The following is a 26,388-nucleotide window of genomic DNA, read 5'->3' on the forward strand; positions in this document are numbered from 1 at the left end:
ACGCATTTTGGATTAGCTGCGAACAAGATATAACTGGAGCTTCAAACTCCCCTTGGATATAATTTTTTCTCTCTGTCACGATCACTTTGTTACTCGTTATGCTCTGAAATATTTATGTATCCAGTTATGTTAGTTGTGTGCCGAATGGCGTCACGCAGTTCCAGTTTTTTTGTGCCGAGTGACATCTATAATCCTAATCTTATTTCTTCCATTGTTGAGCACAGGAAAACACATGGCTATAGATTAAAATAACTAATGTTTACATTGTTGTATCATTTCTGTTAGACCATCTCAGGAATGGAGAAGTGTTCTTTGATGAACCTAGGTGAGCTATAGATTTGGTGGAAACAAAGTGTGCATTTTGAGACAAATAGTGATGCATCATTTATTAAGGAGATCTTTTGATGGTGCTCTAAGGATCAGTTCTAAAAGTTGCTCATAAAATATTTTTTCTTTTTGTTATAATTTGTATGCTAAGCAATACATGACAAATTGTATCACCCATTAGTTATATAGTTGATCCTTTCAGTTATAATATTTGATGTTCTGTCTACACGTAAACATAAAACCTAGATTATGGTCTCTCATCATGATTGCTTATGAAATGTAACTACCGTTGGCCAATGCATTTAAACATTTATATTGTTCCGTAGCAACGCACGGTCCACTAACTAGTTCTTTAGACAAATTTGAATCACTTAGAGACGGGGCCAACCAAATTTCATATATACTCCCTCCGGATGGAGGGAGTAGTACCTTCCTGTGCAGAAAAAATAACAAGAGTAAACCATCAACTGAGAGCCAAGAACGTTAAGCTGTGTGCGGTGTCGGTTCAGTGACGAGGTTATCGAGTCAGACCTGCACGGCCGGTTTTACTGTGCTCAAACGGCCTGGGATCAGTGACTACTCCTACGTTGTACGGCTGAGTACTGCCCGAGTTTGACAATTTAAATTACTTCCATTGTTGGCATCTTGAATGGTCGAGCCAAGGGTTCTGAGAACGAGAAGTAATACCGGCCAGACTTGCGCGCGGTAGAGAGACGTTGGGTCTGATACTCTGATCTATTCCCAGCTTAGCGCAATTTGGATCGGCGGATTGACCAGTATTGCCAGGTCCTCGTAGGCCGTGATGTATTTGTGTAGTCTACGAAGCTACGCTTCATCAGGAAATTAATACATGCAAGAAGCCTTTCATTTCAAGAGAAAGACCGGCTGCTGAGGCAAAATAGTTACATATAATACCTTCACAGGATGTGTGCGTGAGTGTTCATGAGCGTCTACGTTTGTATTGTGTTTCTTCAAAAATAAAATCATATGGCTAAAAATTAACTAGCAATCGTGCAGAGCGAGGCGACAGCAGCTACGTCTTACTACAGTAAAAGCATCAACTCTAAAGGTCCACTTGGTATCCAAAAATTAGAACTAACTTCGCAACCGATCATAGTAGTAAGAGTTAGACTAACCCAAAACAGTCTAGCCTATAATCTGAACTTATTTGTTTAGAGATTTATTTGTGGGCTATGCCTAGCCTCATAGGCATGCATTCATTGGCCGATTGCATCCGCAAGTCAAAAGATCTTGAAAGTCAAGGCCAAGCTCTGTTACTTCGGAAGTCGTTACTGATGCAGACTCTGTCTACGATTGGCACGAGCCAAAGAACACTGCCATCGAGACCATTAATAAAACTACTAAACCGCATATAATCCATGGTGGTGTGCGATTCAGCGGCAGCATCACGAGCAGTCCAACAGTTGACATTTTTCTTCTTACGCGGAGCTAGCTGATCGTCGGCTCGTCGCGTCCGGATCGTTTCTCTCGGACGCCTTCAAACGTTCAGAGCGGCAAACCGCGACGCCTTTGGCAGCTAGCTGCGCACGCGCGCTTCCTGCAAAGTGCAAACCCAGGTACCCAACTCCATCCATCCATGCATGCTCCCCGCCGTCGACCATGATTTGGTATGTCACGCCGCAAAACAAAACCGGCGACGGCGTGTGTGGCGGTATGAGCCCGGCCTACGTCCGACATGACTGGCTTTCTGCGGCTGGCATGGCATGGGCCTGACTTTTGCCAAATTCAGCAACCTGAAGCTTGAGCTTTTAAATTCGAAGAAAACGGTGTGCGCGTGATCTGCTTGCTTGTTTCTGAAAAACGTGCACCGCGATGCTAATCGGGTTGACGCTTGACATGGTGTTCGATCGTCGTCCTGGACCGGACGGCTAGCTCTACAGGCATGCATGCGACGGGTCCAATGAAAAATGAAAGAGAAAAGTAATTTTTTTTGTTCCGAAAGTTCATTTCTCGTCTCTCAAAAACAATTCGTATTTTTTCCATCGCTCAACTTTCAAAATCGAACAATTTTAGTCCTTAAGGCTATCCGAAGTGGTTTGTCTAGCCACGTGTCCGGTTTGCACTTAATCCCGTGACTGCCGAGGCTGTTGAAATTGGCCGTCGTCGTGCTCTGGATCTCGTCCAGGCACTGGTTGTACTTCTCCTCCATCTGCATCATCTATATCTTGATTGAAAAAAAAAATAAGTGAAAAAACTATGCGAAAACTAGACACATCGCTAGGAAAATCACTTTGGATGGACCGAGGGACTAAAAGTGTCCGGTTTTGAAAATTGAGGGACCAAAAACGTACGAAATTTTTTTGAGGAACGAAAAACGAACTTTCTGACAAGTTGAGGGACGAAAGAAATACTTTTCTCAAAATGAAAAGCCTCCAACCCTAACTATTTTATCTCGAATTAATAGATTTTTAAAATTTTGAGCCAGGCCTAAGTTGTAGAAATAACAGGAAATCAGCGTTAGCTCTCGTCACTACGGCAAGCCGACTCGTTGTCAGTAGGGAGCATGCAACCATATTTTGGCGAATTTTAAGAAGGCGCGCCTATTAAGAGAAAAAAAAAAAGAAAGCCCACAAGTTTTTTTAGGGGAATAAAGCCCACAAATGATCAGCAATGTCCACTCACAAAAATATTGTACCGTCTTCCCTGAATTTTGCTTTTGTACAACAGAAACAAACCTTTAAAAGGCCCATCTAAGCATTTTGGGCCCTAACTATTATCACGAGAAAACATTCTCGTCCAGCTTGTTAGGCCCTGACTATTATCAGGACATGTCTAGCCCAGAATCACATGTCTGTGAGTTGTTCCTCTAAAAAAACAAAAAAAAAATCTTATGTTTCGTTTGGATGTTGGTATTGGGGGGCAAGGAATTGAATTGGGCTTGAATTCCAATTCACAAGGAAACTGAATCCAGTCTAAATTCCAATTCTGCTGTTTGGTTGTTCATTGTTTTGGCTAATGGAATTCAATAAAAACACCAATTCCGAATCCCGTTTGGATGGACAAACCTAGGAATTGAACATTTATAGGAATATGAAGCTTTGACTTGCTGTATATGTTTCAAAATGAAATGTGCACAACATTTTGTATGTATTGGAATGGTTATAGCAAACATACAACTATACGACAATCACAAAATCATCCATAAAAGGGGCTGGAAGAGGATGAACTTGTGGGCTATGGGATCTCAAGTGGCTGCGGTCGGCCGGAACCAGCGGAGCTGCATGCCAGGGCGCTGCATCAGAGATTTCGCAGGCGGCGGCGGCCGGCCGAGGTGTGGGCGAGGCGCACGGGAGCTCGGCTGGCGGTGGGATCCGGCGGGAGCTGCTCAGGCGAGGGGCACGGCCCGCTGTGGGTCTCTGCTCGGCGGCGGGATCTGGCCAAGAGGCTCAGGCGGAGGTGGAGTTCGTGGTTCGTGTGCAGAGACAAGGGCCAGAGGAGGAGTTCGTGGTCAAGATGTTCTTTTTCTTGTTCGGGTGTGCCTGAACCGGTAAGTGACTAGCGGGGGAGAGGAGCGGACTGAATTCCGCGCAATACAGAGGCCGAGGGCTCCGAATTGGTTGATGGTGTGCGCAGGTCTTGTGGATACCGCTTGGAATTCGCTGCTGTTTCCAGGGACGAATTCTACGACCATCCAAACGTCGGAACTGGAGGGATGACAATTCCAATTCCGAATAACGCAGTGTTATGGAAATCTTTTGAATCAAAGGAGGCGTTACCGTGTTGCCCCGTTGAACAACTAGTACGGAGTACTAGAACCTGAGGAAAGGGAAGCCGTCCTGGAAACTCTCGCGAACGCTCGTGATCCATGTGGAGCACGCACGCACGCACACGGTGGCAGAGACAGACACGGAGGTCGGAACTCGAAATTAACAGAACATCATCTGCTGCAGAGTCGGCAGACAGAAACCGAGCTGAACCCGACCGGCTATCCCTCGGCACGTCTCACATGCATGGGGCGCACGGCCGGGAACACGCCCGTGCCCTGTGAGCTACGCGTCCAGCGGTTCGCCGTTCCTCCGTTCCCGGAGCAGCTCAGGACGTCCCCACGTGTTGCCGCGTCGGCACGCTCGCGTCACATCTCAGCACATCGACGTTCTCCTTCTAGACACACGTCCAGGCCGTACCTTTCGCGTGCTCTCCTCCGCGGCACCATCCGTTTCCACGTAATCCGGCCGGGCCACACAACCCAATCGGGCACGAATTCCCCGCCGTACGCGCGGAGCACGGCGCTGTCCGTCACGTGCGACACGGCATGAAAAATCTTCTTCTATAGTTCCTTTTCTCGATCGCGTGTGAAAAATCTTCTAGTCCAGTACCACCGATCTTCCGATCCCAGAGTTACCAAGCAACGCCGCACGTAATTATCACGAGTTGGGTCGTTTGATTCTGTGAAGCAGAGCAGATTAAAACTCGAATCGTGATAAAAAAACGTCGTAAAGCAAGGCGCTACCGCCGCAAGAAAAAGCAAAACGACACTGACGCGACCGATACGTTTGTGCTGCGAGCCAAGGTGTGGACAGACGAGGAAATATTAGTTCCATATATCGAGGCTTGAATAAACGAAAGCTATGATCTGATGCTCCAAAGCCTCTCCGACGCGGATCACAGTCACACGGCAAACACAAAAAGCAGGGACAGACGTGCCACCGTGACCTAATTGCGACCCACCAAAAACCCACTCGATAATCATCTAAAAAAAAACCACTCGATAAAGCTGACACGCAGATGCAGGCAGGTGGCCCCGGCCCTGCCTGACGAGCTAGTGTGTAATCAACTAATCAGTGGTCACGCGCCCTGCTTATGTTAGTTGATGCGTCCCGCACTGCCGGGGTCCTCCTTGTCGTTGTCGACCACAACCATCGGCGAGACAGCATTGTTGGTACCCACATGCGTCTGGATCAGTCCTGCATGGCGTCTAGGATAAATCCAGCCCCTCGTTTAGTGCTCCAAAGTCCTAAACCAGTGATGACGCTCTGCTTGCTGTCTTGCACGCTGCCAAGCGTTCATTTTTTATCTCCTGCGCGCGGCTGTCGATAACTCCACAGTGCTCGTGTTTCTTCTCAGTGCTCACTTCCGAGTAGCTACCAGTGTACCGGATTAGTAGCCGCGCGCTCCGGCGTGTCGTGTCGTATCCACGGCGGGAATTCTGAGCCGTTGTCCGGGATCTTTGTCCACTCCGGCGCGCGAATATCCCCATGCGTTCGGCGTGGCCCCTTATCCTCGTGACAGTGACGTGGACACGGCCCCTGGCCCCGGCCGATATTTTTATAAGCTCCTTCCAGCGCCCTGTGGAGCTCAGCCATTCGCCCTCGGACATCGCAAGGCACCCCCACCGTATCAGTTCCTAGCAGCCGAGTTCACTTCCGACGCAGCCAGCGCAAACAACGGCAAACTGCTGTTTCTGTTCCCGCACTTGGGCAGTTGGATAGCGCTTCTTCCTTAATCTCATCAGTTAAGATAGATAGCACTTTGCATCAACGATGGAGAGCTGCAGCTTGGTCGACACGGCCACGGCCACTCTCTGCTCGACGGCAGGCGGGCGCCGCCGTGCCCGGAGCGGCACCAGGTTCTTGAACTGCTCGAGCTCCTCCAAAGGTTCGAACTTGACTCATATCACTTCGACACCACTCACCGTGCCTTTTGTCCTGTCTGAGAGTCTGACACGTGAGATCGCCGTGCGTTTTGCTCGCTGTGTGTTCTTTCTTCCAGAGCACGGAGTGAGCGCGTCCTGCTCCATCGGCCGGATGCTGAGCGGGGCGAAGTCGGCGGCGCGGAGGAAGCTGTTCAGGAGCGAACCCGACTGGCTGGGCTTGGACTGGTCGGACACCAGCGGCGCCGCCGGCCACCATTGGTGGACGACTCTGGAGAACAACTTCGTGCTGGAGGCTTCAGAGGACGAGTACGGCGGGGTCGTCGTTGACGCCGACAGGCTGCCGTCCGACCAGGCCGCCTTCGCCGGTTCACTCGCCGCTTCGCTCTCCTACTGGAAATCCGTGGTACGTATTCGTACTCACACATCGAGAAAAATGTTATCCGGATCGTGGGAAGTGTACCACTGCAGCACCGGATACCTCATCAATTAGCTAGCTTCAGTAGTTCACGCGCGTTGGGTGTCTTATGTTGCAGGGTAAGAAAGGGGTGTGGCTGAAGCTACCGGTGGATCGCTCTGAATTTGTCCCCATAGCAGTGAAGGTACGATTGTTCTTCACTTCTGCACCAGCTCCCGAAACTAGTACTGTACGCGAAATTCAGCAGTACTGCAGTAGTTCACTTCACTGATGAGATATTTTCTTGAAACTCTCTGCAGGAAGGATTCAAGTACCACCACGCGGAGGAGTCGTACTTGATGCTGACATACTGGATCCCCGACGAGCCGTCTCTACTCCCAGCAAATGCTTCTCACCAGGTTGGCGTTGGGGGCTTCGTGATCAACGATCAAATGGAGGTAAGCCTCACGTGCACCGTGCTAATTGTTTTGACAGGGAACGGTTTACCGTGCAAGTGTCGTGTGTCTGATGGCGTTTGTCCGCGAACAATTCATTGGGCAGGTCCTAGTGGTGCAAGAGAAGTATCGCGGTTCGCCCATGGACGGTGTTTGGAAACTACCCACGGGTTTCATTCTCGCGGTAATAACGTACTGAAGATCATCAAAGTCCAAAGATATATTCCTTCCGTTCGACAAAGATTGGCACGGATAAACTAGAGCTAGTTAGATCCGTGCCAATCTTTCTGGAACGGAGGAAGTACATACCCGCAGATGACGAGTGTCGCTGTTACTAAAGCAACATTTTTTTTCTTGCAGTCAGAGGAAATATTTACAGGAGCTATCAGAGAAGTCAAGGAGGAGACGGGGGTAAGAAATCAGTCTTTTTGGTGCTCATTCTATGCAACCATTATTGTGAGGATTAGTTCTGAACACACTGTGCTTGTCATGATGCTCTGTGCAGGTTGACACTGAATTTGTGGACGTGGTTGCTTTCAGGTAAATTAATTAATAACTCGCCTCAACACAGTAATTTTATAAGCGGATCAAATTAGGTCAATCAGTCTGAATTTTGTCTCACCAACCTTGTGATTTACCATGACAGGCATGCGCACAACGTGGCATTTCAGAAGTCCGACCTGTTCTTCATCTGCATGCTGAGACCCGTATCAAGCCAGATCAAGATCATCGACGAGACAGAGATTCAGGCTGCGAAGGTACACCATCCTTTATTAAACGATCTACACCTGGATCACACGATAACAACTACAGTACTAGTGGAGTAATATATTCAGCGTACCCTGCTTACTGAAGCATCTGTTGTTCTGCGTTTGGCCTTGTAATTTGCAGTGGATGCCGCTGGAGGAGTTCGTGAAGCAGCCGTTCATCCAAGAGGACCACATGTTCCAGAAGATCATGGACATCTGCATCCAGCGGCTGAGGAAGTGCTACTGCGGCCTCACGGCGCACGACGTCGTCTCCAAGTTCGACGGCAGGGCGTCCACCTTGTACTACAACGTAGACGAACCCGAGGATGTGAACTGCAGCGCCGCTTGACGACGGGTCGCCTGCCTCTTTCACTTTTGCTGTGCAGCGCGAAGTTTCAGCGTGCAGCAGCGGCAGGCAATGGAACCGAGGGGACAAGAAATGCATTAGAGCAACTGAATTGGCCTCTGTGTATATATGCGTAGAAGCTGACAATCTTCTTTAGATAAAGGCAAGGCGGGTTAGCTCTGTCATGTCGTGTAATATTCATCAATGAAGCAATTTGACGGACGGTTGCAGTAGCACACGGAAAGGATGCGTGGCAAAGTTGCCAACAATCGGAAAAACTGAAAGTTAGCCCAACACTTTCGAAGAAAACAACAATGTAAACTTCGCTTCAACAAGAAAGCCATCGAGGCTGACTAACAAGTTGACCTCCCGACGAAAGCCTAGGGGATCGGATTGAGGTTTGCACATATCTGATTATTCACTCCGTCCTGATTCAACACTTGGAACTAAGTTGGTTTCGATGGAATATACCGTACTTCCTCCATTTCACAAAAAATAGCGCCCACGTTTTCCGAGGTCGAATTTTGACCAATGATTAGATCAATTGTACGTAGATTATATGTTATAAATTTTATATCGTTGGAAAAGTTTTTAAAATACGAATCTAATGATATAATTTTTGTAACACATAAATCTCAAATCATTAGTCTAATTGTTGGTCAAAATAAAATTTTGAAATACTTGCGTGTCATTTTTTGTGAAATGAACGAAAGAATTAGAAATAAATTTAAATCTGCGCGGATCACGAGAAGATACCGGAAATTCTGAGGAGGAATCGGCTTGCCTGCCGGTAACGGTGTCGGCTAGCTTTCCAACACTAGAAAAGTCAAAGTCAACGTTTCTGCTGACCCGGGCCCACCAAGTCCCCGTACACACACCTGAGCGCGCCTGTATGAGCTGTGAGTTGTGACTGCCCACTAAAATCGGACTACTTTCTCCATCACCAAACAGAAACAAAGTTTTCTCCACCAATTGTATAGCCCTCAAATATCAATGACAAACGGGGGCTTATTTGTCCCACGTGCCAATGATTTTAGCAATCAGTGGTAGCACCTCTAGCGCGTAGCAAAAGGCGTCAAGACTCGAGAGATGCGTGCAGATGATTCTGAACTAAAACGACGCTAAGCTTTCCTTTCCTCTCTCTCCGAACCCAAACCAAACAAGGACAAAATCCCTCTCCTCTCGGCTTCGTGTGGATTTCCCCAAGCACTACTCTGGGCGCTAATGCTTTGCCGCTGTCGAGATCTGTAGCGCCCGGCCCGTGGGCTTTACCGGCGGCGGGCATGGAGGCCCCAAACGGCAGCGGAGGAGGCGGCGGCGCGCCGGTGGTGCTCAACGTGTACGACTTGACGCCCATAAACAACTACCTCTACTGGTTCGGCCTTGGCATCTTCCACTCCGGAATCGAAGGTTTTGATCCTTCGCGCTCTCTCTTCGTACTTGCTGCCTTGCTGGAATGATTTGGTTCTTAAAATTCGTATAGGGATGTTCATGTTGTACAGCAGTTGGGTAATCATGTACAACAGGTGGTTGGTTAGACGAGCTTGCAAGGGTTCTGTTGAGATAAGTACTGGAGTACTGTACATGTTTTTTTAGGGATTGAAAGGAAGGAGAAATTTTGGGTGGTTGTTGGTTACAGATTTGAGGGGTGATCGACTGGTCATGGTATGAATTTGTGATGATCGGTAAACAAGAAAAGAGAACCACGGAATGTGCTACTCCGAGTTCAGTTTTCTTCTTCTTTCCGTTTTAGTTTTCCATAGATGGTTATATATGTAGATGATGAAGCTGCCAGAGCAAAGTTGTTTTCAGTTGTCTTCGGAATTTGATGTCGGGAAATACTAAGAGCAGAACAATAGTGAATTATGATGATGATGGATGGATGTATCTATTGGGAAGTGTTTTTTGTCAAATCCTTTAATAGAATTCATGTGTGCGAGGCTGCAGTGCTGCTCTTGTCAGAACTCAGAAGAAGTGTTGATTGGCGTGATATTGGCACATTTGTCTTGTGATATAGAGCAAACTAAAAGTAACAGGTTGACATTGAACTAGCATAACTAATTGTTTGCGGCTAATGAAAACAGTAGAGTCCTAGTCCTATGTGATCTACATTTTATTGATCGAGGTTGTTCGCAATGCCAAAATATTTACTGTAAATGAAATCAGTTTTTCTTTTCTTTTCTTTTCTGGAACTGTATTTTGTGGCTTGCAGTACTATGCTAGAGCTATGAACTTGACCCCATTATTTTGTTGTTAACCAAAATGAACAGTGCATGGCATTGAATATGGTTTTGGAGCACATGATCTCCCGACAAGTGGGGTTTTTGAAGTTGAACCAAAACGCTGCCCTGGCTATATTTATAGAAGGTCTGTATGGATGGGCACAACTGAGATGTCTAGGGCAGAATTCCGCTTGTTCATTGAAACTCTCGCAGGAAAGTACAATGGCAATACATATCATTTGATTTCAAAGAACTGCAACCATTTTACAGATGATGTCTGTAGGGACATAACCAGAAAGCCAACCCCTGGATGGGTAAACCGACTAGCAAGAGTAGGTAAGTATCACCAGTTTTATGTATTCTTTTCTGGACTTGTTCGAAACCAAAGGTAACAAGTTTGGTTAAATTCTTAGGTTTCTTTTTCAACCGTCTCCTACCAAAAAGCATTCAAGTCTCTGCTGTTGGTCACGTTCCGACCCATCCTGCATTATCAGGTGAGTTTGTGTCCAGCAACTACATTTACTTATGATGTTTAGCTAGCTGGTTATTAAAATTTCCGCTAAATGGAGTAATTGCTGTCAAAATTTTCAAAATGGGTAAAAACTGGAATTTACTCTAAACTGTATGCAGTTCTTAGCTACAGCTTGTTGTGTAGTATTCACATTCTAGATGACCTGTATACTTCAAAATGATAAACAACCGTTTAAATGTTATTGTTTGGTTTATGTTTTGAATGATCTATGCCTCCAAAATATTTTACTCAAAATAATAGGAGGACATTTTGTTGTGTGCAATATTTTCATAGTCAAGGTAAAACTGATTGGCTGTGTATTATACACCAACACAGCTTGTTTTCTCCTTTTGGCTTTGGCATCCCTGACGGTTAGTGACTAGTGAGTTAGTTAACATAGGGGCCTTCCCTCATGTTTCCTCTAAAAAAAAAATCCTTGGCGCTTAGGTGACAGATTATTCTGTATGGAATACTGATCATAACTCATAAGTGTATACATATTGACCTTGCTAACCATTTTTTCCCATGAAAAATGGTAGTATTACATAGTTTGGTCCATGTCATGAAGTTGCATTGTTTGAGTTAAATGTTAGTAGCATTCCTCAACGATAAATAGAGAATGTCAGTACCTAGCAAATAGAACAAGTGGCAAACATTTTCTATTTATCGTTGTGAGGAATGCTACTAACATTAAGTTGTTTTTCATTTTCTCTCTTTGTCTGTCTTGAACTATACCCGTAGACGACGATATTGACATTCTCTATTTATCGTTGTGAGGAATGCTACTAACATTAAGTTGTTTTTCATTTTCTCTCTTTATCTGTCTCGAACTATACCCGTAGACGACGATATTGATTCAACATCTTCATCAGTTATTGGGGACAGTGATGAGGACGAGCTAGACCAACACCTGCTGCCAGCAGCAAGCGTTGACCTTCATCCTGTAAATGGGCCACCAAAGCTCGCGAAAGATCTTCTCTGAATTATCCCAGCATTTGGTTTCCCAGCTGCATGTGACAGTTGTATTTCTCCAGCGGAAATGCCTTGCGTACGATGATATGTGTACGATCAGACTCAGGCACATTTCCCAATGATGTGAGTCCATGGCCCCACCTACGGACTGAGTGCTAACACAGGTCTTGTCGTACAAAACCGTCGTATCAATTTTATCGACATGTAGCATTTCTGTCATACGGAAGTATAGATGAGCGCTGATTATATTGATTCTTTTTTGCTGAGTTTTGCTGCATACACATGTAAGAATCGTCCGACGAAGAGGACACTTCGTAACTCTTTGTTCTCTACTAAGTTGTTGCATTATGTGTTTGAGTTATGTTGCTATGTCATCATGTTTTTTTATAAACACGGTACAAACGCAGACGCTCACAACACGCGCACACACGCACACCCTACCACTATGAGCACCTCCGAAAGACTGGGCCGGCAGATCTTGAGAGATTGACGAAGTCACCGCAGACACCTCGCTGTTGAGGGGTACGCCACCTACCACTGAAGAATAGCACCGGTTAAATCCTGGAATAATCTAGAAAAATCCTGGGTGGGCTGGTTCTACCAGAATCCAGAGGAACCCGACTCAAGATGGCAATGGATAGTCAAAATGTGGATATACATGGATATCCAGCTCATGGATCGGGTTTTCGATCCATGGATATCCACGCATGGATACCCGCCAACTCGTGGAGCGGGCACGAATATCATATTTGATCCATGGATGTCCATGGATACCCGGTAGTTATTAATATAAATAAATTACTAACATGTGGATCCACTATTCGATATATTCTTATACAAATTCTCGTTACTTATTTCGGGGCGGAGGGAGTACTTCGTAAGTTTATATGGTCTTTTGGTTAATATAGACTATAAATCGGTGTTCGGTCATCGACGTAAGTTTCATCTATTGAGATATTTTGAGCAGCAAAATCTTATTTTTGGATTATTATTATTTTTGTTGAACACAAAGTTATATATATATATATATATATATATATTAATCCAATGAGCTTTCGTATAGTTATGCATATGATTTTGCCGTGTAAACTCCGCAACACCTTAAAATTTATCCTAGGTCCACCAAAAATTTGAGTCACTTAATATTGGACGGAGGGAGTATATTGCATGGATATGGATAATCCACGCATACCCGGTGGATATGGATGTTGATATTGTGTTGCATCCACGGATATTCTCGTGGATGGATAGTTGGTCTGATGATGGATATGGATATGGATATGGATTTGGTCGACCCGTCCTGTTGCCATTGTGAAACCAGACCACCTGAGGTAGGCTCAGTTTAAGCGAATCTCAGTGCCTGATAGTGCTTAAAACCCGAACCAAACTCGTCTACCGCTTAAAAAACACATATATGCTTGTAACAAAGTACTACCACATACTCCCTTCGTTCTTAAATATAAAAGCTCCACCCAGCCTCAACGGAGTATTAGGGAAGGGCATGCATTACTTTTCACATTTTTACACTATTATGAAAAAGTACTCCCTCCGATCTTAAATTCTTGTCTCAAATTTGGTCAAATATGAATTTATCATTCTTAAAAGGCATGTAGATGCATGTAATATTTGGACAACTTAAGATCGGTTTGTCTCCCTCGGTCCCATCCCACCCGAACCCTTTCCTGCTTTCCTCCCTCATCACCTCCGGCGCCCTCATCCAGCGCGCCAGCGTCGCACTCCGCGCCAGGCCGTCCTCGACCTCCTCCAGCACGCCACCGCCGCCCTCCACCCAGGCCGCGCCGCCGCAGCCCTCCTCCAGCGCGCAACCGCCTCCCTCCGTGACAGCGTCGTCCTCGCTCTCCTCCAGCGTGTCGCTGCCGCGCTGCACCCAGGCCCGCGTCGCCGACCTCACAGCCTGCCGCCGCATTCTTACCTCCTCATAGCGTGCCGCCGCCCTCCACCCAGTCATATCCCCTTTCTGCTCTTCACGTCCCAGTATGATCAAATCGGCTATATCCTAGCTGCCATTTGGAATTCAGAAACCAGCATTCCATTTCCGCTTTGGTGCTTTCTGGTATTTTCTTGTATGTGTTCATATGTTCTTCAACTGCTTGTGTAGGAGCAGATTGTTTCATTTTGATTTATGGTGGTTTTGTGCAACAATTACCGAGTAGTACTTATTACTCTCTCCGTTTCATAATTCTTGTCGAAATATTACATGTATCTAGACGCACTTTAGGAATAGATACATCCATTTTTTTGGCAAATCAGAGACAAGAATTATGGAACGGAGGGAGTATTTACAAATAGATGGTGTGTCAACTTGTGCAATTTAAAAGTTAATAAATGTAATGTTTCAAAGGAGCATGGTATTTGATCATACTGGGATAGTCTGTGTTCCAGTACATGACGACCCTCAATTGTGGTTTTATGGTAATCCGCGTCACTTGTGGTTTTGTTACATGAAAATGATTGATTTGTCGCACTTTGGGTGTGTTTTGTGTCTTCACACAATAATTATGCTTTCATGTCCTAGTTAGTTTTCTTTCCTTTTCTTTTCTGGTTGTCTGCTTGCTCTTCTCAGAGCAATACAATTGTGCATGGTCATCATCTTCTCAATTCAGGTATAATTTTTAGCTGTACAAATTCTGAAAATAAATACTTGTGTAGAGTCATAATTTTTCATGTGAATCTTTCATCCGCAACCAATCTACTAGGTGGATCCTGCTTATACATTAAATGACTATACTTGTATGTTGTCTTATACATTATACCAGATCCGACGGCCAACATCATTGGCAGATTCTCATCTTTGTCAACAATGGCTAGAAGAAATATTATCTTGCAATAGGAAGTGATTTTGGGTCTGCAAACTCATGCAGTTCCTTATTCTTCTCAATTTTCATGAGACATTATAGTGCAAGTAGAAGCCTTTATTTGGTCTGTAAAATCATGCAGCTAGTGCAGATGCTCATTTCGTAATCTGATTATGCTATTTTTGTAATATGTAATCATCAGTGACTGAGAAATGCTAGTGCATATGGTGCCTTAGTTTACACCACATGAAACTGATAGAAATGTATCGGTGTATATGTTCCAGATTATCAGGTTACAGATATATTTGAGAAACGTATACGTTCCTGTGCTCGAGATATATGCATTTGTGAGAATATGTTCCTCTCATTTATTCTCGTTTTGCAATCTATAACCTGCCAATTTGCTGCCTGAAATATGTTAATTAATGTTCCAATTTTCATGTTCGTTTTCTAATCTGTAATATGTTAATTAATGCTGATGGAACCTGCATCGCAAATGATGCTTGCCTAGTGCTGTCTAGGAGTAACGGGTGAAACTGTATGTCAAATGCTAAAGTTGCTTGGGTATTAGTGGGAAGTGTGTTAATGAAAGCGAATGATCAGAAACTGAAGATTTATTATTCGATGGTCATGTACTGGATGGAAAGTGTTCGGGCTTTGGATGGTCATGTAGCCTCATATAGCCTTTATTATGAATTGTGTGTGTGCCGGTGCCATTGAGATAACATCCATTCTCTGCAAAAAAATTGCTCGCATGGGATCTCTCGAGTTAGCAGTGAACCGCCAAACCAATAGAAAGTGTCTGATTCTGTACAAACACCTAGTTTTGGCTTTATATCAATTATGCTGGCTCTCCGCATTTGAACCATAGTTTACATATTATGCTCGTGGAACCTGTCTAAGCCAACCTAGTGAGCACTGAGCAATATGCATCTGAACAAACACCCAGGGTCTCCAGAGATGTCCGATATGCTCTGAACCCAGTTACAAGGGTTCGTCTAGAAAGAGTAGTAGTATTGGCAATGAAGATGAGGACGATGAGATTTGGAAGGATACTGCTGGCAAGGTGGACATATTTGTTCAGGTTCAGGGGTACAATATGTGGTGTTGGGAAGTATCTGAAGATGCAAAAATCCAAATGTGAAGATCATTTACATATTCCATATTTTCAACCCAAGAAAATCGGATTCCTTTTAGTATTTCGAGGCACAGAAACTGAAGTCCTTTAGCTCCTGCAAAAACAGGGTGAACTGAGACACAAGTGATTACTCCATCTGTTCCATAATTCTTGTCAAAAATTTGCCCAAAAATGGATGTATCTATTCCTAAAAGGCGTCTAGATCCATGTAATATTTCTAAAACACGTCTAGATACATGTAATATTTCGACAAGAATTATGAAACGGAGAGAGTAGTATATATCCATAGATCAAAAGAGGATAACTGGAAACAAATGCAAGTACATTTCCTTTAAAAAATATCAGTCTAATGACATAATACCATTATCCACGTTTTCCATCAATTTCACATGAATGCTACCCATGTATTCCCATATGGCCCAAGTATACCTCTATGTCAGGCATGACCCAATTGGCCTCTGTTTCTTCTTTCAAGTCTTTTCAAGTGGCCTCTGTTTCTTCTTTCAAGTCTTTTCAAAGCTTCTTTTCCATTCTAGCTATCTTCCCTCCATGGGTAGCCATCTCTTTGTTGACACCACTCAAGCATGGCATGCCATCTCTGCATTGCATTGTACCTGACAAAAGGACATCCAGGTCAGGATTACTATGAGCTAATTTGATCCATAAGACTTGGCCGTAACTTTGACACAGCTAGTAAAATGCTAATTAACATGGTTTTCTGCATTAGCTCTAAATATACAAGAAAATTACAAGTATAGAAAGCAGACGATATTGCACAGGCATCAGATGAGAAAAGGAAAATGGAGCAGAATTGAGAAACACACAGGCTGGAGTAGAAAACATGTACCCAAAGCAAATTATTCAATACACCAACATGCAGAATTGGAAAAATATGAACATGTAAGAACATGTGACTTTTAACTGAATTGTATTAAGAGGAATTTAGGAAGGCGATGGACAATGATAGATTAGTTAAAAAAAGATTACAAAACGTATGAGATCAAAGTTGTGTTGCTAGTTTAACAATAGTACGGCAGAACTAATTACCAGCTAGTTTCAGAATTCCAGACATATTGAATTTGAGTCCAGTCTCGACACAAAAAAAAAACTAAATTTCAGTCATAAGCATAATTCGAGACATGCTGTCTAATTTGAGAATCATATACGGCAGAACAAATCTTCACCTAGTTTCAGAATAAAATCACCACCTAGTTTCAGAATACTAGGGACATAATTTCTAGCAATGCTGTCTAATTTTAGAATCATACGGCAGAATAGAGAACCACCTAATTTCAGAATACCACAGAACCAATCTAATCGAACATGCCACAACTAACATCAGAACCAACCAATCTCAAGATTAGAACAGACAGACTAGTATATTCTAAACATTTTCTCAATTGGACGAACAAAACTAGCAATGCTGATCTTAACTAATAATAAATCCTATAGGACAGATAGCACCACAGCTCTTACAAAGCAAGTTTCTCAATAGATCCATCCAATACAAGATTCATGTCCTGTAAACTAAAGGAGAACAACTGCGCACACCACAACACGCCATCGAAGCTGCAGCACACTGGCATAGAACCCACGGAAATTCATGTCGCGTACCTAAGGCAAAACGCGAATACGAACGATTTTCCTCTAAGACCTAACGATCAACTAGCTATTGTTGCAAATCGTAATCATGCATGAAGAGTGAAGCGGATGGAGGACTAGGCACGTATCAAAGACTGTTGGTGAGGTTCATGGCGACCTGGTCCTTGGCATCGCCGATGAGGCGCTCAGTGTCGGTGAAGGCGACGTAGGACGGCGTGGTCCGGTTGCCCTGGTCGTTGGCGATGATCTCGACCCGGTCATGCTGCCACATCCCGACGCAGGAGTAGGTCGTCCCCAGGTCGATCCTGGTCGCAGGCCCCTCTCCCTTCACCATCTCCTCCTCTGCTCCTCCTAAACGAACGATTCGCTTGCTGCGATTTGCGGTGGAAAGAGCTGTTTGCTTGGTGCGATTAAGCCCTCCTCAGCACGCCGCAGTGGCCCTCCACCCAGCGCGACGAATCCGCCCTCCTCCAGCCCAAACATGGATGTATCTATACCCAAAAAGTGTCTAGATACATGTAATATTTCGTCACTTAATATGGGACGAAGGGAGTATAAAAATTGTAATCGAATAAAGGTGATCATTGTCGAGCTTTTATATGCTAGCCAACACAACCAAAAGACCTATCTGATGAAAATCACTAGATAATCACAAGTCAACTCAGAGGTACGACTCAAGAGACCAATACGTGGACGGAGCGAGCAACATCAATTTTCAGGATAAATTGCGAAAACCAGGACTCGAACTCGCTACGCTAGCCAACGCCCAAAAGACCGATCTAATGGAATGTGATAGGCAATACATTTATACAGTTCATCAACTAGCACAGATATTTCACCTCTGAGAATTCCAGTTGCTGGGCATGGTTCATAATCGATCATGAAAAACCTCACATTGAGGAGACTTCATATGGCTGCATCCTTTTTTAGTGCCCTACTTCTGAACATCAAATAGGTTGGTATAAATTGTTTTTTCCAACAATTGCCCGTTATGCCAGCGGGTATTCTTAACAGTTGTAGTACGCCGAGCATCTTCATGATTCTCCCCTAAAACTTCCCCATCTTGCATCTTTTGTACTATCTCACTTGGCATTTCAAAAAGCTCCAGGTTGTCAAGCTGTATGAGGTTTTCCATGCCTTGGGGTATCTCAGTTAGCTCAGCGCAACAGCCAAGGATTAACACATTTAGATGTACAAGACTACCCTTCTGAAACTCTATGTGAGAAAGGTTAGGCAAGCCATGTAAGCTCAGTTTCTTAAGAACTGGAAAACAACCTTCTGCAAAGGTCAAGCTCTTGTCATTGTATGCGTTGTTCAAGTTAAGGTGTAGCAACCTTGGAAGCAACGAAAGCAACTCAATTGAATCTCCCTTGAGCGCAGATGAACACAGCCGCAACTGCATGAGGTTATCAAGGTTGCCAAACCATGAAGGCAACTTACCTCTTGCTAGCATCCCTGTCAACGAAAGTTTCTGTAGCTTTAGGGGTGGTGGATAAAATGGCTCCAGGTCCAGGGTTACATTAGCATCCCGACTGACAATCCCCAAACTCAGAAGGCCGCTCATTGTGGAGATGGACGAGGGCAAGTGAACAAGATTACTCTCATGCACACCACATAGCTCTAAGCTTTTCATATGTTTTAAGCTTCCTAAGGACTTGACCATCTTCTCATCAGCTTCAATGTGTTTAAGAGTCTGCAGGCAGGTAAGATATTGTAGTCCGTCTGGAAATTCAATTGCTGTACCAGGGCCTGCATACCTAAAATCTGCAGACCGGCGTCTAAACACTATCAGGTGGCGCAGGCTCTTGAGATTTCTTATGCTAGGTGGTAATCTCTGGACCATGGACCACTTGGTGTCTAAAGTTTGCAAGTTATGTAACTGTCCCAAATCCTGTGGAAGCTCTTCAATGAAAGTTGAACGGATGCCGAGATACCGCAGATTACGAAGATTTGTCACTGAAGTAGGCAGTTCAGCTATCGGAACAAACCATAAGTTCAAGACGGTTAATAACCTAAAACCAGACAAGAGTGCAACATCCACATCTGCCATAAATGCAGTGAAGGTGCGAAGCAAGGTCATCTTTGAAGCTGGTAAATGGTCACTTCTGCACCGATCAAGTATAAGATGACGAATTTTTTTGTTTGACACCATTGTCGCCGTGCACCCCGAGAATACAAAGAATCCTTCCTTTGTTGACCTCTGCACGATCAACTCTCTGATCAGGTCATGAATGCAGCACCGCTTCGCTCGTCCAAACTCATTCTTTAAGGTGACCCGCAACAGGCTACGGTGCACTAGCTGGCTCAGGTAATCATCCGCAATCTCCTCCATAGTTCTCTGCCCCTTTTCCTCAATATAGCCTTCTGCAATCCATAACCTGGTCAGAATTTTCCTTTTGATCGAGAAATCCTCAGGGTATATACTGCAATGCAGGAAACATCTCTTCAGGTGATATGGCAGATCATCGATACTCAGGTTCAGTATGCTCGACACTTGCTCAATCCCACGATCACTACTTTCATTCCATTCAAGGCTGTCGTGGACATTCTTCCAAGCAAATTCGGTTTTCTGCTTCAATGCAAGGAGGTTACCAACTGATACAATTGCCAACGGTAGACCACAACATCTGTCCAGTATCTTGAAAGCCCAATTCTGCAGATGATATGGGCACTCCCGGTTGGCATCTTCCCTGAATGTAGTGTTACAAAACAACGACCACGCTTCCTTTTCAGGGAGTGGTTCCAACATGATGATCCTATTGGATGCTGCCAAAGATGCGACATCTTGACTGCGTGTCGTGATAATTATCCGGCTCCCGGTTCCATCATCGACAAATGCACTGCGGATTTCATACCATGCATGAGCATCCCAGACATCATCCAGCAACAACAAGTACCTCTTTCTGGCGAGATGCCCACGCAAAGCTTCCACCAGCGACAGGTAGTCCATTTCGTTAATGTCCCACGGCATGCCGGCACTGACGCCCCGGTGCAGTTCTTTGGCAATTTTCCTCAGTAGATCTTCTGGCGTAAATTTTTTGGAGACGGCCACCCACGCAGCACAGTCGAAGTGGCGGCTTGCGGCGATCTCATTGTACACATTTGTGACTAGAGTAGTCTTGCCAACGCCGCCCATCCCACAGACAGAGACCAGCGTCCGCCGGGAGTGGGTGTCCTCTGTAAGCCATTCCATCAGTGACCTTCTGTGCGCCACAAAGCCGACGATTTCCTCGTCCTCCACGAAGTGCGCCGCTTCCGCTAACTTACGGCCGATGGCAGGCACGGTGCCGCCGTCGGGAGCGGAGCTTGACGCAGAAGCCTGGGCCGGACGGATGCCGTACCGCTCCTTCGCGCCCGATAGGTCGCGGAGCCTCTCCCGCGCCTTCCTTAGTCGTCGAGCCAGAGCAAACCATGCGCCGATGTTAGCGCAGGCGCGGATGAAGCCACTCCCGGAGAGGAAGACGTACTCGTCGGCGACGTCCTCCAGCTCGAAGCCGACGTCTCGGACCTGGTCCACCCAGGCAGAGGCGAGCGCGTCGGTGACGCGGCGGGAGTCGGCGAACCGGAGGAACGCGCGGAGGAGCTCGAGGTCCCGCGCCGCGGCGGCGATGCCCGAGCGGATGGCGACGAGAGAGGAGAGGTCGATGGCCGCTTTGCGGGACAGCGCTGCGGCAACCTTCGCCGAGAGGGATATCGCGATCATTTCCGCCATGGCTTCGCCGCGTCGCTAGGAAGGTCCGGAGTAAGATCTAGCGGCGAGCTGTGTGATACTACTAGCTGCGGACGCGCGCTTCGCCGCGCGGTTGTGTATTTGGGAGTGGTTATTCTGCAATCGAGTCGCTGTGATTGCGTGGCGTGTGGTCGGTGCTGCGCCTGAGACGTGGCGTTTTCTTCTAGAAGAAGGGTAACGTGTCTTGCTGCATGTGTGGTTGCTGTGGTGAGATGGACACGTCGCCTCACAGTAAGTCGGTTTGATTGCTTTATAAGGCACTGCCAGCATCGTAGTAGCTCGGTTAATTTGGGAAGAAAAGACTTTCTGTTTTCTTTGTTTTGTTCCGACTGAATTTTTGGTTGGCACGGAAGATGGTTCCGTTTAATCGCAGTTAGTTCGATTCTACACTCCTTTTTATTTCTTGCTGTTCTTTTGGATATATTTTGATCGATCGTTGTTATGCGTACAGATGGAGCTTCGATCGTGTCGGTTCCTCGTCGTTTCCTCGTCGTTGTTATGTTTTGTTTATTGTGGTTTCTCGATTAAGACTTTGTTTTATGCTGTTGATTGCACGATTTATTAATTTATATGGATTCTATTTAAAAGATTTAGGTAGGTTGTACGTAGATTAGTCGGTTCTTTATAGCTGTTATTTAGTTCGGTGAATTGTAAAAGGACAAGATTAAGGAGTAGACAGTTTTGTTTTCCTATTTTTGAGAATCCGTGGGAAAGCAAATGTGTTGTACAGTTTTTATAATTGGGCGTATTTCTTTCCTGTTATTTTTCCTTTTGTGAAGAGACATGTAAAATTAATTGTACCTCGTCCGATATGGAGAACCGTAGCTACGTGTTTTCAATTCTTTTATAATCACAAAGTGAGGTATCGCAGAAGACGTCTATTCACTGATGGTATCTTTCTAATCTACAAATCTTACCGGTAATAACAAAAAAAAACGTGGTTTGGATCTCGTACTTTGTTTGACACGCAATCTCATATCACCGTGATCTATTCGGTTTGATCATGTGATGATTGCTGGTTTGTCTTATAATAACTGCGTAATTATGAACGGAGTTTTGTTAACGATTTGAAAATGTATACTGACAGAGTGATTTAATCGATTTGAGTGTGTAACGATTGCTGGTTTGTTTTATAATAACTGTGTAACCATGAACAGAGTTTTGTTAATAGTATGACAATGTAGATGTATACTGATAGAGTATCCGAGTATTGATGGAGGTCCGTGAATATCTGATTGTTTCTTTTAATGACCTCAAATTTTGTTCTGCTGAGCGCATTGAAACTTGTCGAGAATCACAAGTTTTTTTCGTCTTGCGGGGATAGCGTCACGAAGGGGTGCTTTTTCTCCGTTAACTTGGTCTTTTCTGTTCTATCGATGTGCTTATCAATTATAGTTCTCATGGCTGTCCGAATGGTCTTATGATTGGGGTCCTGATAGATAGAATGACGTGGATTACTGGTTATTTATAAATCAGCGTATTTCTGGGAGTTAAATCTTGCATATCATTTTTTTTAAACTATGAGTGGTCGGTGAAAAGGTCGAGTGATATCATCGTTGTTATATCTTTCAGTTGATATAGTCGATTGTTTATAGCTATTTGATTCGACAAATCATGAGAGGACAAAATTAAAGGGAAAAGAGTTTTTTTTTCCTGTTTAAAAGGGCGTATGAAAAAAAACTAATTTCTTTCTTACTTTCTCTTATTTTTAAGACGAAATGTGCATTATTAATTGCATTTTATCTGATATTTAAGCCTTGTTTATAGCTTGGATACGGATGAGAGTACCAGGTAATACAAGAGCAAGGGTTCAATCATTTGGAACTCGTACGCATAGATGTAGATATGTTTTGCTTTTTTTTTGTGGTTTTAGATAGTAATTCGTTGGCCCATTCGTGTGGATCGCGGATCGCGTTAGCTATGTTCTCTACATCTATACGTATTTGGACAGTTTCGTATGCGGTTTGTTGTCGTGTGACAACAACTACTTGTCTACTATTTACCAAAATAGAAAGCCCTGCTGTTCTCTTTTCATCTTGGTCTACCAAAATGAGAGAACACGCTGCTGTGTCCTTTGTCTTTTCCGTGGTGTACTTCTACATACGTATCGTCTGTGCTTTCGGTTGCGTCACGTAGTGAAAAGCCCCAGAGTTGGGTATTTGCTGCGAGTGCTTCTGGATGTTCTTCCAAATAGGCGGCGAAAAGCGCATTTTACCGTGGGATATATTTGTATGCTGGTGATGCCTGTAGAACCATCATGCACTTCCTATATCTCGTGTGACTTACATTTTGCCATATGATCAGATTTATTTTTCCTGAAGGAGTATGGGAAACTGTTGGAGATCAAAACACGGATTTGCTTACCTAGTGATCTTGTTCAGTTTCTCCATAGTCGAAAAGAAGACGCAGCATCTCTTCAGCCAACTCTTCAGGACTTGTAGTGGGTGGTGTTTTCCCTTCATAAGTGAGCAATCCTTGCGGAATGGTGATACCATTAAAGACTGGCGAACTTTCTGAAAAGGGAAGCACATCGTTGAAGCTACAGCATATTGAGAGAAGCCGTCCAAAATATGTAGTATGAAATTGGGACAGAGTTTGGTTCTCTTTTCGCAAGGTTTTGTTTTCCTTTCGCAGAGCCGAAAATTACCTTGTCTAAAGTAAGACAGACAAACGCCAGGTAAAAGATGTCATGCATAGTCTTATCGTACTTTCCTTTGTTGTATTTTATGGTTTTATGTAAAAGGTATAATCTCCCTTAATTTAAACAAATCTTTACATGACTCATCTTTTGGTTATTAAATGTTTATACCCCAAACCACGCTTGTGTTATAATAACGTGGGTTTTCAAACATTTTGATATATGCGTGTCTTTATTTGTGGCATGTATGGAAAGCACGCACATGAATTTTATCTATTCTGTAAAAAAAAAAGATCACCGAAAGAAGAGATTACAACTTGCTTAGCAAATATTATTTTATTTTACTTCGTAGAAATTAAAGGAAATACATATTCTGAGTGATTCTTTGCCTGGTTAGATTTGAGTTCTTTCTCCAATGGTGTTTTTTTTTTGCAGTAGAAATGAAAAAAATACATATTTCAGTAGGATGTAATTTTATTAAATTTGAATTCCTCATTTAAATGTTTTATTTTTTGGGGTACATTAATTTGTGCAGTGAGAGACAATTCTTGTTAAAAAATGGATTCTGGAAAAGAAATTCTGAGTTAGTTATAATGGAATTGTTGTAATGTAAGGCCAAATCGTTGGGAGCTATTCCATGTACTAAAGAATTTAGTTTTTTAAAATCAGTAAATTCCAGGATTATAAACCTAGATGATGTATGCGAATTAAGATGTAAAAGTATTGGATTTCCATTTATTTGAATTCTTTCTCCAACAGTATTTTTTTAAGTAGAAAAGAAAAGAAATACATATTTTAATAGGATGCAACTTTATTGAATCTGAATTCCTCATCTAAATGTCATTTTTTTTGGTACATTTACTTATGTAGTGACAGACAATTCTAGTTAAATAATGGATTTTTGAAAGAAATTCGAGTTAGCTATAATGGAATTCATGTAATTTAAGGTCAAATCATTGGGAACTATTCCATGTACCAAAGAATTTCGTTTATGAAAATCAGTGAGTTCCAGGATTATAAACTCAGATGACAAATGCGAAGTGAGGCTTAAGAGTATTAGATTTCCATTTCTTTTTCACCTAAACTCAACAAAATAGTACTTGCAACTATAGATAGTCGCAGAAAAGTTACTTATCTTTTAAATCGTTTTAGATTTTTATAATTAAATTGAGTCTAATGGTTTTAGTATTGTCGTGCTTTTGAGACATCTTTTTATACACAATAACCAACAACAGGTATTGATCACTGAGACTCCTGGGAGTGCCATCCGTATTAAGGTCGCATATTTTTCGCTTATGTCTTTGATGTAAATATTCCATTTTATATTGTTTTGTCAGTGTGGGATACGGTTCGGTAACCTATAATAAGGCAATCATATATACATTTTCACTATCGTTGTTCCATATCTACGTGATTAACACAAGTATAGACGTCGATTTCGGAAACGAACTATGTTCTAGTCGTGGTTCTTCTTGTTACATTGTCGTAGCCTTACATACCAGTTGGTTTGCCAACAGACCGTTGTTAACACGGTTATGCGTTGGCCAACTAACAGGCGACGGTTTGTGTTCGCGTAGTTGCTACGTACTACCAAAATACAAAAGCTCCACTGTCTTTCCTATGTTCTACTCGGCTAGGACCATTTTCCACACATACATCTATGGGGTCCCCATCCATGTGTTGTACAGGCTCGCACCAAAATGGACTGCCCAACACGTATGCTTGTTCCAAAAGATTCTGGTAGACTATCTAGTGGCTTCCCGCACGCTGCATGTTACGCCGCTGACATGCTCGCATGCTGCATGTTACGCCGCTGACATGCTCGCATGCTGCATGTTACGCCGCTGACATGCTTCTGTACCCGTTGGAGTACGGTAGTGCTCAACCTTGAGATAAAAAGAAAAGTGAGTTGGAGACAGCAAATACAGATTGTCTATAATATATAATGAGATAAATGTATACTAATATCGTACCAAGCTGGCGTACATCTCCTCTGTTTCTCCCTGGAGGCGAAGCAGCCTAGTGAGAGCAGAGGCCAACTTCTGCGGCCTGGTCGATGGCGGGTGTGGCCCCCAATACACAGGGCGTATGACAGTCCTCGTGCGTATCGGAAGAAAACCAGCTGACTTGCTGCATATGTAGGAGATTTTGTCCATCACTTGATCATACCTTGTCCACAGCAGGTCGATACGTCATACGAGTGTCCTCGTCGTTCTCTTCTGATGCTGAATGTCTTGTATCAGCCCGTTGATCATACCTTGGTAAGTCTCGTTGTATGATTCTGATGCTGCCAACTTCTTCTCAGCGTCGATTCTCCCTGCATAGTTGAAATCATTAATCTTGATGGACTTGTTGGCTTCCATGTATTTAAGGGCTTCTCCGGCAGCGCTGTCCGTAGCAGTGTATCTGCTAGGCGAAAGCTCGCCCAAAAAGACCTTTGTTTCTGGCCATCCGTTCCAAGCCTGCGATGGTACAGTCATTTCTATACGACCTCTGAAGCTACCAGAGTCTTCTTCCACTGTTTTCACAGATTTGATTATCAGTCGCGTCATTAGACATACTTGTTTCAGCATAATCTGTCTTGGCATATAGATCTCGCTTGTCGTCTGCAATTACAACTATATATTAGCACAGGCATTTGTAATGAGGACAGAGATATTACTGAGGTACCGCAGTACCTAGTATTACAGAACCTGCATAAATGTACCAATGTAATGACATGAATAAGACTGAGATGCTGTGCATATAGTTTATACTTTAAACGCTTATTCTTGTTAAATAGAAATCTTATCTAAGGTGCTATATATTGGCATAGACACATAATGCAATACATCTAAAACAGTAACGGAACAAGATTTATTTTAGGCTGATATT

At 43.9% G+C, this 26,388-nt stretch overlaps 3 protein-coding genes and 2 long non-coding RNA genes across 9 annotated transcripts; 4 read left to right on the forward strand and 1 right to left on the reverse strand.

Annotated features, from left to right (window-relative positions):
* Positions 1–5,627: 5,627 nt before the first annotated feature.
* LOC100832721 (nudix hydrolase 8) lies at positions 5,628–8,306 on the forward strand. The gene is made up of 9 exons (XM_003580225.4): positions 5,628–5,943; positions 6,058–6,344; positions 6,475–6,540; positions 6,656–6,793; positions 6,897–6,974; positions 7,151–7,201; positions 7,296–7,330; positions 7,437–7,548; positions 7,682–8,306. The coding sequence occupies exons 1-9, from the start codon at positions 5,829–5,831 to the stop codon at positions 7,886–7,888; spliced, it is 1,089 nt and encodes a 362-aa protein (XP_003580273.1). The 5' UTR covers positions 5,628–5,828; the 3' UTR covers positions 7,889–8,306.
* A 545-nt stretch (positions 8,307–8,851) lies between these two features.
* On the forward strand, positions 8,852–14,719 carry LOC100844954 (deSI-like protein At4g17486). Of its 4 annotated transcripts, none has more exons than XM_014896139.2 (4): positions 8,852–9,295; positions 10,156–10,443; positions 10,521–10,601; positions 14,368–14,719. In XM_014896139.2, exons 1-4 carry the CDS (start codon positions 9,169–9,171, stop codon positions 14,439–14,441), a joined length of 570 nt encoding a protein of 189 aa, XP_014751625.1. In that variant the 5' UTR covers positions 8,852–9,168; the 3' UTR covers positions 14,442–14,719. The 4 variants fall into 4 exon arrangements, with proteins under 4 accessions (XP_014751625.1, XP_024311589.1, XP_010240206.1 ...); XM_024455821.1 differs by lacking the exon at positions 14,368–14,719 and adding an exon at positions 11,360–11,409 and having other exon boundaries at positions 8,857–9,295; XM_010241904.3 differs by lacking the exon at positions 14,368–14,719 and adding an exon at positions 11,491–11,951 and having other exon boundaries at positions 8,860–9,295.
* A 1,126-nt stretch (positions 14,720–15,845) lies between these two features.
* Positions 15,846–20,978, reverse strand: LOC100845263 (disease resistance protein RPM1). 2 transcript variants are annotated; one of them, XM_014895617.2, is made up of 2 exons: positions 17,986–20,978; positions 15,846–16,158 (listed from the first exon to the last, which is right to left on the reverse strand). In XM_014895617.2, the coding sequence occupies exon 1, from the start codon at positions 20,856–20,858 to the stop codon at positions 18,081–18,083; it is 2,778 nt and encodes a 925-aa protein (XP_014751103.1). In that variant the 5' UTR covers positions 20,859–20,978; the 3' UTR covers positions 15,846–16,158; positions 17,986–18,080. The 2 variants fall into 2 exon arrangements, with proteins under 2 accessions (XP_014751103.1, XP_024311288.1); XM_024455520.1 differs by having other exon boundaries at positions 17,304–20,978.
* A 171-nt stretch (positions 20,979–21,149) lies between these two features.
* On the forward strand, positions 21,150–21,820 carry LOC112269255. Its single transcript, XR_002960797.1, has 2 exons — positions 21,150–21,248; positions 21,328–21,820. It is a non-coding gene; the product is annotated as an uncharacterized LOC112269255 (long non-coding RNA).
* Positions 21,821–25,501: 3,681 nt separating this feature from the next.
* Positions 25,502–26,083, forward strand: LOC104585396. Its single transcript, XR_733191.2, has 2 exons — positions 25,502–25,775; positions 25,887–26,083. It is a non-coding gene; the product is annotated as an uncharacterized LOC104585396 (long non-coding RNA).
* Positions 26,084–26,388: the final 305 nt, after the last annotated feature.

The sequence above is a fragment of the Brachypodium distachyon genome, chromosome 5 (assembly GCF_000005505.3).
Source record: "Brachypodium distachyon strain Bd21 chromosome 5, Brachypodium_distachyon_v3.0, whole genome shotgun sequence".
Classification (NCBI taxonomy): Eukaryota; Viridiplantae; Streptophyta; class Magnoliopsida; order Poales; family Poaceae; genus Brachypodium; species Brachypodium distachyon.